Source organism: Sabethes cyaneus, chromosome 2 (assembly GCF_943734655.1).
Source record: "Sabethes cyaneus chromosome 2, idSabCyanKW18_F2, whole genome shotgun sequence".
In the NCBI taxonomy this organism is placed as follows: Eukaryota; Metazoa; Arthropoda; class Insecta; order Diptera; family Culicidae; genus Sabethes; species Sabethes cyaneus.
In genome coordinates, this window is record NC_071354.1 from 140,550,016 (window position 1) to 140,560,631 (window position 10,616).

Consider the following 10,616-nt stretch of genomic DNA (forward strand, 5'->3'; position numbering starts at 1 on the left):
CGAGTAATCCTTCAATAGAGCACCCCTCGAGCAGTAAGTGGCAAACTAAATCTTGATGTCGCTGCCATCGCTGCTATGTAACTCCAGCACAAAGAAATATTGATAAAGGTACATGGATATTTTTTGATGCGTTTGGCAAACTATTTCTGGAGGGCGCTACCGACAGATTTTACACACAAAAAATCGATTACTTTCTTCGAGCCTGTTAATCTGTTCTCTGTGCTTTAACTAACTGGTGTTGGCAGCTACTTAGATTTGCAGAATAAACAAGGGGTTTTAAGCAGGGGCTTGCGATGGGTGCCATGTTTTTGTTGCCAACATCTCAGTACATCTCGACAAGGTTGGCACCAAATTTACCTGTCAGACGGGCGCTTTTCCTGCAATAAGGTTTTGCACGGGCGAGCATAACCTCGCTTTTTTGACGTCTATCAGTGGTTTGTTTACATCGACTTATAGAATGCGGGTTAAAATGATTAAAGTTACATATTGTTAAGGGCGTCTGCGGCAGGTAAGAAAAGCACAAAAACTGCCATTCCGAGTAGTTTAGAGGGTGACACTGCTGGACAATACGCTTTTAAAACGTTTAACTTTAGTTTATGCATGTTGTGTTTGCCTAACAAATAGTAAACAAACCACGAGTGGATGTCAAATGGATGAATTGCGTTCATTCGTGACGTCACCTTGCAAAACCTTATAGCGCCCTTCGTTAAGTCGACTGTCAAACACCGTTCGTTAAGAAAGGGATAGCACCCCGCTGGTATTAAGTCTCTTGAGATTGCTGACAGCTACCGTACGCACAGTATCCCGCGTATACGTACACGCGATTTGTTGCTGCTGCTGTTGGTTTTTCCATGACGTTTTTCAAACTGGGGGAAAACAAACCACCAACACAACTGCAGATTAGCAAGCTCTCTGATGTGTTTTAAACAAGTAGCTGGTAGGCAGCCATATGTTTTCAATTCCAACATGTTAGCGTTAGCGTAAACGAGAAGTTATATACCGTGGACCCCCGTTCGTTTGACCATTTTTAATCTGAACACTTTTTAATTTGAACCCCGTTGGTTTGCACGACGTGCAAATTAAAAATGGTTCAAATGTCTTGTCTTGTCTTGATGTCATGTTGAGCATCATTTGTTTATGCAGACAATGCACATAAACACGATTTGTTTGTACTGACCTAGCGTGTTTAATCGGTTTCACATTTCGGTTTCCTAACGATTAAGATTGAAATCCGATCGGAAAATGCAATATTCGCACTTGCAACTGCCGACTAAAATAAACCACCAAAACAATAACAAAGAGCAGGGCGGCCAGTTCACACAGGTTTCAGCATATTTCGGGTTACCAGTTGTTCAAATTAAAAAGTAACCCCGTTAGTTTGCATGAGGAATCGTTCAAACGAACGGGGGTCCACTGTATTCGCCACTCTTCAGCTCTTCACGCAAGTTAGCTCTTCAGCTGTCAGTGGGGCCCACGACTCCTGAGCCCGCCTGATGTTAGCTTTCGTCAACGCAAAGCAAATGAGATAAAGGCAGGGCTGTCATTCGCTCACACTATGCGCCCAATGTTCCAATATTATGCCTTGTCGCACAGAGCGATTCGGCAACACACCTCTACACTCAAAATATATTTCACGTCGAAGTTACCTGAAAAGTTATGTGAATATTTTCCATCCAGCTTTTCCTGTACTATTTACGTGATTTCCAGGTAGTACGCACGCATACTAATGCGTTAACGTGAAAATCAGATAGATGTTATTATTTTTTCCAATAACAATCAGCTGAAAGTCACGTAAATCCCTGTAGAGAAATTTACGTGATTTTTCACGTGGAAAGGACGTGTGGATTATTTTGAGTGTACACTCAAAATATATTTCACGTCGAAGTTACCTGAAAAGTTATGTGAATATTTTCCACCCAGCTTTTCCTGTACTATTTACGTGATTTTCAGGTAGTTCGCACGCATACTAATGCGTTACCGTGTAAATCAGATAGATGTTATTATTTTTTCCAATAAAAATCACCTGAAAGTCACGTAAATCCCTGTAGAGAAATTTACGTGATTTTTCACGTGGAAAGGACGTGTGGATTATTTTGAGTGTACAGCTAATATGCACACAGCGTACGAGCGAAAGCAGAGTGGGAGCGAACGACAGCACTCGGTGAAAATCGCCCAGTGAGTGACAAACAGCACTTGGTGCTGCCCTTTGCCACACTCCGTGCGGAATTGCGCAAAAAAATTGTTTTGTATTTACAAATTTTCTGCCCTTTTAAAAGTGAAAATACACGCTGCACTGAACAACTAATATGGTCTATGTTAAGTTAGTACGGATCAGGCACCACAACAGTAAAAATGTTTTTTTCAATCACACCACTTCAAATGACCCAGCGCAGGGTGTACAATCCAGCCGCGCAGAGTGCGGCTCTTGGTGTGGTAAAGCACGCAGCAAATTTATCACTCTGCGTTTGCGACTGCCTTTTGTTGGTGCGCGTAAAACACGAAAGAGCGGGTTTAGCAAAAGAGACACTGAAGGGAATTTGTGGGCGAACACACACCGCATGGCGAGTGTTGTGTTGTTTAAGAATGTGTGTCTTTTGGTCTGCGCTGCGGTTTATGCCACCTCTGGATAAAGGTGCCAGTTAGCTGGTTAAAACCAGGGGGGATCTATCGGTAAGGAATTGTGAAACTCACATGTGAAGGGGCAGGCAGGTGACTATAATTTTCAATGCCGCTCTTGCTACTTTTTTCCTTACCGATTTGCTGCTCTTACCTGTATATGTAGCTTCCGAAAAGTTTATTATTGTGCTTTGCAAGAAATCTTTTCATTCTCGGAAAGTTCATAGTAAGCTGTCAAAATAATTCTGTATTGAGTGAAGCTGACGAATTTTCGTTAATTGAATATCGATATTTTTCACATATCGATACGTATACTCAGCTGAGAGCATAATCAGCAAAAATGCTCGCATCACGTGACGATCTGCATTTTACATTTGTTTTATAACACTCCGTTTGACTTGTTTTATAACGTGTTAACATTTACAAAGCTGTTATATGCATGCCGCAATTAACTATTTCGAAAAAAAAACTATCGAGATTTCGTCCACGAATATCGGTACCAGTTATATCGATACATTATCGCCCAATGCTGACCTCGCCAAATATTGAAGGATGTGCTTTTGTCCAGAGCTGCCATACACTGAGAAAACTTTTCGTATAGTTTCTATGTGTTTCACACATAGATTTTATCCATGTGCCAAATAAATGAACTTTATGTGCCAAACAGTTACCATTTATGTGTTTTTAAAATTTACCTTTAAAATTTGCACATACTATTCATATGCATATAATTTTCATGTGTACTTCTGGGCGGATTGTGTTTATATGTGGCACATAATAATCATAATGTTTTTCATATGGAAATTTTCCATTAGTTATGTGCGGATTATTTTGAGTATACAAATAGATTAATTTATATTGTTTAGATATTGCAACCCCATTCCGTACTTCTTAAATTTTGTTACTATTGTGCTTCCCGAGAAAATATTTCGTTTTTCAGCTTCATATAGTTGTGCGCAAAGGTAAATCATGTATTATTGACAGTGTAAGCACGTGTAAGTTTTCTATGTTTATGCTCTTATTCTTTGCTTAGATAACATTTGTTTTGTTCTATTACGTACAGACTTACAAACAACATAGTTACAATGTCTTACGTTAACCGAAAATGATAAAATTTAAATGCTGATTGCGTTTGTAAAAAATTTGTCCATGTTTGAACGGACAAATACGAAGCAAGCTACCCTAGCATTCAGCTGATGAGCGAGAAAGAAATATTGTTGCTTTTCTCATCACTCTTCCGTTGACAGTTTCTTACGAGATTTCGTGTGAGTGTAAAAGAGATACTTTGACTGCGAGCAACCAGAACAGAGCTGCGCGCAACTGTTAGGCGCACAACTAAACCTACGAAAGAAAAATTTTAGATAATAATCGCAATATCCCGCATTTTGCACCTTACTGGACACCGCAGTCTAAAAGTGCGACTGGCACAAAAAGTGCGACATTGCGAATGCTGTGAGTAAGAAAGAGAAAGACTGACAACTGCAATGTTGCTGTTTTGTTTTGTCATATACATTGGCATTAGAGAAAATAATCTGAATTAATCCAGCTACAGCTGCAAAGCACAATATATTTACACATATTTTTATACTTATGATATTCAATGAATTTATATAATACATATTTTTGAATGTAAGAAGCTAAAAGACATTTTTTTATGTAGTTTTAGTTGCTAAAGCATCAGTAACAATTGCACATATAAACCAAAAAATATTTGGCCACCTTTCCTTGTTCTCGTTGCGGTGATTGACGATGCGGGTTACCGCCGCAACAGGATGAAAATTTATGTAAATAACCGCAATAGTTTGTTTTATTTACGCTAAAAAGCAGATAAATCCATTATCGGGATCAAAACAATACAAACGACAATTGCGCTGCGTGTTTGGGTTTGAGTTTCTGTCAACTGCAGCAGACAAAAGTAGAGTTGCGAGTCCCTTGGCTCGAAATCAATCACACTCCGTTTGGTCCATGACAGTACAAACGTCATGGACCAAACACCATCTGCGGTAACGCACACATGTATGGAATCTGACAGCAATAGATCCCCCCTGGTTAAAACCAGCCGTACTTAAAAGTACGGCGAAGTGCGTAGTAATCTGAGATTACTTTTGTAATCATTAACGAATTAATTAGGTAATCAATGGTAATCAGTACGGTTAGCAAGGTTAGCAATGATACTTTTATAAGTAATTATTGGCAATTATGAGTAATTTTTAGTAATCAGAATAGATTGATTACCAAAAATTAATGGTAATCAGTAAAGTAATCAAAAGTAACTTTTTTCAAAGGCGCGTAAGCAATCATGAAAAATTCCTTGCTTATACCTTTTGTTTTATATGCAATACTTTGGCCCAAAGTAAATTGATATATACCAGGTATATGACAATGCGAGCTGTCATATGCACTTTGCACTAACACATCTACACTAGTTCTGAGATTTCGAGCATTTTGTATGGAAAATTAGTTAATTTTTTTAAAAAATCGTTGGATACGCAAGATTTGTCTTTTTTTTCTTACAGCTTTTATGTTTATGCTTAGAACATTATTTCTAGTATGTATTTTCATGAATACAATGAAGTGCAACATTCCAAATTGCAAGCGGAAATTTTTTTGTCAAAGCGGTATCAAGATGTCTCAAAGAAATGTCGTTATATCGCTTTCCTACAAGTAGTAAAACAAAAAAGATTTTTTTTAAAATGCTCGGACATGATTGTTCAATAAGCAGCATGAGCAACATTGTTATCCGCCCGCGATATTTTTCGTCTGATTTCTGGTAAGCTTTTAAAGTGTTAATTATCTTCTAAGACCGTTTTGTAGCAATCTAAGATTACTTTTTATGGTTTTCTACGTAGTGTTGAGACGGGTAAATTTATGATAAAAAGGTATCATCTTGGAACAGTGACTTCAACTTAAGGATTTTCAAGCAGTAGCACAAGCATCTATTCGAATAAAACTATTTTTTAAAAGAAGACATTAAAGGCAGATATTCAAGAGCATCATGCAAGCAAAATGTTGGATGGAACGTGTTTTAATTCAAGCAACCGTATACCGCATTGATCGTGAAGTATTACATTAACATTAATTCATTTTTCAATTGCACATCGAAATAGTTAGTCACCCATGTTCTCAAATTTTTTACGCATAATAAAGAAGGCTACAAGTGCAAATGACTTTAAAATATATTCCTTACATTTCATTGTAAATGTTCAAATATTTCTCTGGAATAATATAACTGCATTCATTAATTACAATTAATTTTTTTTTTATTTTCATGCAAGTTCCACCATATTTCAGAACTATTTCTTCTTCTTTCTACACACACTAATGCAACCCTCGATGGTCACATACCTGGTATATATCAATTTACTTTGACTTTGGCCCTGCTTTTATCCCGCCTGCAACTGACAGATTGCATTTGCACAAAAATTCAAAAACTGCATATTTCCAATTTCCATATTTTCTCTGTAAACGGTCGCCATCGTAGCGCAATTTGCAGTTTCAGTAATTATATTTCTTCAATAGTAGTTCATTTCATTGAAACACAACTCAGGTATTAGATTTGCTTTTATCCAGATCATAAACATAAATTAATTGATGTTAAACGTGCAGAAAATATCTTGTTTTAATCTAGTTTTAAAACAATGGACCGAAACGCTTCGGAGAATTTAAAGGTATATACAGTCGAATTTAGTTATATGTATATATATATACCGGCATACGCGTAAGTTTATGTTTCTTGTAGAAACAGCGTTATTTTGCGGCTCAAACTCTTCAAAAGGCAGACGATATCAGAAGGCGTAGTCATTTGGAAAATCGGCAACGCCCAACACCCCCGACCAAGGACTTCGACGACGATAATGAATCGCGAAATGATGGTGAATCTATGCTGCAACCGCGACATTATAAATCTATCAATATCACGGAACTGGAAGAGGATCATACAATTCATATGCAAGCGACACCACATAGGGTATCATTTGAACCAAAAGAAATTGCTGCGCGATCAACGATGGCCCAAAATGGGCCCGATGTCGCACGTCGTAAGCTAGAAATAGATCATATTTCGTCGGATATTAGAGAAATCTTACAGCAAAGCTTTGTGGACGAAATACGTGAACTATCTCAGCAAAACGAAAAGGGAAATAACTCGGTCTTCAGCGAAAATGCCCCAGATGAAAGCCTTCCACGAACAGCAGACATGAGTAAAATATCTTCCACCAGAGAGTCGCTTGTGTCCAACCCGTCGAAAGATTCGGTAAAATCGCAAAAACAGGACTTTTGGAACTTGTCTTCGGCTGCGTTTGCCGATAGCTGGATGCAAAAAGAGCTTTCTCGGCTAGAATCGATTGAATTCCAGGCCGCAGATGAGCAATCATCCAGGCTGCTTAAAGATGAATTGGATTGGGAGCAAGAAAATGCAATTATTCCGACTACGATTACAAGACAACCATCAAGTAGCTTACTTGCTGATGGCGCCAAAGTGCCGAAGAATTTAAAAAATCATGTAGATTTATCTTGCTTTTCCGGCTATTTAGAGCAGGACAAGGTGGAACCAATGCAGGCCACGCATATAGAGGATAATAGTTACTGCTCAGTCGGAGAATACTTTAACAAAATGTCAGATTTGAAGGGAGTTTTTTCAGACGAGACCCCTCCGCGCAGGACGCCCTGTCCGCTGGTGGATTTGACCAACTTATGTAAGGTTTGCTTTACGTTAGTCTGTTTCGATTAGCTTATACATGCCACTATAATGTTCGTTGTTTCTAGCTCCTGAGGAAAACATCGAGAATAACTCACTACAACTTAGTAGAGGAAACAAAAGGAATCCTGTGGAGTTGGACAAAGAAAATTTACTAAGCGTGTCTAGCTTGATAAAAGCTTTAAGTAAGTTTAAAATTGTTATTCTTACAGATTTTGCAAATTATACTATCATGCTTGGTTCATATCTATAAATTATCGAGCCAAACTTGTTTAGACAATGAATTTATTTAAAAGTAAATCTTAGTGTCAAGTTTCGTTTTTTTGTAGACGATCAATCTCTCGGTAGCGTTGATTTATTATAACAGAACAAGCCATGTTGTCTTATTGTTCGTGAGTTATTTCATTGATAGTTTGTTTAAGCTAACTCGATTGCCCTATCATTGCAGACGCCGTACAGTTGGAAGATTCCCCGACTGCCTTTATTAATAAAGTGACACTCCTTCGAAAGGCAAAATCGAATACTGGACCAGCAGCACGTACTAGCGAACCAGCATCCTCTACTCACATGCCCAAGGAACTACAAAAAACATCTTCTCTCAAGACGGATTTAAATGCAGTCTCGAAAACACCCTCATTTCAATCTGACCTCAATACGGCAAAGTCACGTGATCGTAAAGCTACCGTTGTACTTTCTGATACAGTTAGCTTTACAGAGTCTTTGCTAGAATCGTCTGCTTTCGTTCCGGTGAAATCACCTCTATCGACTGCTAAATCGTTACACCACGAATCGGATGGGACGAGTAGAATTTCAACGGCTCGAAAACCTCTCATGGATACATACCGGGTATCTACAGCGACAAAATTATCCGAACAGCAATTAGAACTCCCGCCAGTTCCTATGATACGAGAACCTCCAAAATGTCAGCGGCAAATTATTACAGAGGAGGTTCTGGTAAAACCGAAACGAAAAAGACGTTCAAGTTCCACCACATTGCAAGAACTAAAGGATGCCGAGGAAAAACGAACAGAAATTGCTGCCGTTCAAAAACGTAGTCGATCGCCATGCAATGTGGCAGAATTAAAAGCTGTCGCTAGCCAAATGGTAGAGTATCCGGATACTCCGAAAGGATCCATTCCTTCACAGCGCGGCGCGGTTGGCCATAGCCAAAAATCCTTTCTTTCACCTGAACCGCGATCGCGAGAGACTGAAATGTATGGTGGAAGGTCTCCATTCACATCGCCTAAGTCGATTGCTTCAAGTCTGGATTCGGAAATGGTAGACCGCGGTGCCTATACAGTCCATGTCTCATCAAAAGGACATGTGCCTGAAGCAAACTTGGTTCTTAGTTCTGCTCGATCTGCTTCCCAGTGCTCGGTCGCCGGAAGTGAATTCAGTCATAAAGATGGGGTTCTTCCGCTCAAAGCTACTCACAACGAAATTTCCTGGGGAAGCACTAGACTTCGACGGAATGAGAAAAAATCTATGCAAATAAAGAACATGTCCCATAAAAAGCTAATTATCAAAGCAAACATCACCGGACCTGGATTTCAGTTATGCGGAATGGAACAAAGTGGTATTCTTACGCTACAAAGTCGAGAATGTCGCACTGTAACAGTGGACTTTTGCCCGACCGTTATTGGTCCAGCCGTAGGGCTATTAAGCTTTCAGCCACCCCATGATTGTTACGGTCAGCGAGTAGTGTCTCTGTTTGGGTATGGCGGTGAAGCATCCATTAGGGTAGAGGGAATCCAGAAAGGGCCAAGCGGACCATATCTAGAACTTGGTCAAGCTCATAATTTAGGATGTCCACTGGAAAAATCTTTCTCACTCTACAACAAGGGCAGCCTTCCAGCATTTGCGCGGATTGGAATTGATAAAAAAGGATTGGATCAAACATTCCTGGCTTCAGCCGTTTACGTAAAACCGCAAAAGGTAATTATTCCACCGAATAGTTACGCGCATATTCACGTCGTTTTTAAGCCAAGTCGTCAGGAGGTCGCCAAAATTTTACAGAAACATATCGACGTTCTGCCTATCACAAATTTGCACATCTTATGGGGCGACGAACCAACACGTCATCGCGTTCGCAAAATAATATCCATCATTAAACGTCACAATTTAAAGCAAAATAAACTGACACCGCTGGAGTCGGTTTGTGAAATTTTCCCCAAAGAGAACGAATTATGTGAACTAGAATCGTTCAGTGAAAACCTTTATGAAACTATACATGAGCTTTTCCTAACGTTCCGCGAATATGAACTGGTTCTGACCGTTGATAGGGCCTTAGACGAAACAATGATTGACTTCTCATTATCCGAAGACAGCAGCGCTCTGTTCAAAACAATGTTCATCGCCTCGGATGTGGGATCACCCTGCCTGGCGCAGGAGATATCCCCGGCCGGCATTACCGCATCGTCGCTACAATCCGCTAAACGTGAAAGCGGTGAGTCATGGAGCGTACGACCGACATTCCTCGAATTTCGGCCCGGTGAACGGACGAAACAATTTGTGATCAAAAGCAACTTTTACACGATGCAGTTCTTCGAACTAAACTCCAACTTTCGTCCGTTGTTTAAGTTCTCTCCAATGGAAGGTCAGATAAGACCCGGTCAGGAGGTACTGGTGAATGTAGACTTCCAATCAGGGCCACCAACTCAGCAACAGATTCTAATCGTCGTACGTATAAATAGGCTGCTTTGTAATTGTGAGTTAAATTGAAACTTTCTGTTTGTTTTTGCAGGTTTACATCGAAAATGAGAAGATCACCATACCGGTTTACGTTAGGAATAGAAATTAGAAATAGGTTGTGGATCGGTTAACTTATTGTCTTATACCTACAGTTGACGTCCATTTATTTATTTATAATTGTATTTTTTTATAGTGATAAACGCAGTATATAATAAAATTAAGTAAGGATTGCTCTGGAAAAACCAATCCATCCAGAGGTTTATTTACTTACTTACTTACTTATGTGTCCTTGTCCGCCGGTCCAACAAAACAAAGGGCCGAAATCAGAGAACTCCACTACCGGCGGTTACTCGCCATGGCTTTCATATGTCGCTAGGACAGATTTTCGTCAAGAGCCCGGATGTCGTTGGCTAAGCTGCGTCGCCAACAGCCTCTGGCTCTGCCGCTGTTTTTGCGGTTTCCAGTCGAGTGCTCCTCTATACAGATCTCATTCGCTGCTTTCCTCAAGAAGTGCATAATCCACTTTCATCTATGTTCTCGAATTTCTGTTGCTATCTGTCGTTGATGACATCGACCATGGAATTCCTCGTTGAAGAGGCACAAGTGAAATATC

At 39.6% G+C, this 10,616-nt stretch overlaps 1 protein-coding gene across 1 annotated transcript; it reads left to right on the top strand.

Annotated features, from left to right (window-relative positions):
- Positions 1 to 6,212: 6,212 nt before the first annotated feature.
- LOC128737450 (uncharacterized) lies at positions 6,213 to 10,164 on the top strand. Its single transcript, XM_053832087.1, has 5 exons — positions 6,213 to 6,284; positions 6,356 to 7,315; positions 7,389 to 7,497; positions 7,761 to 9,991; positions 10,056 to 10,164. Exons 1-5 carry the CDS (start codon positions 6,255 to 6,257, stop codon positions 10,110 to 10,112), a joined length of 3,387 nt encoding a protein of 1,128 aa, XP_053688062.1. The 5' UTR covers positions 6,213 to 6,254; the 3' UTR covers positions 10,113 to 10,164.
- The last annotated feature ends 452 nt before the right edge of the window (positions 10,165 to 10,616 follow it).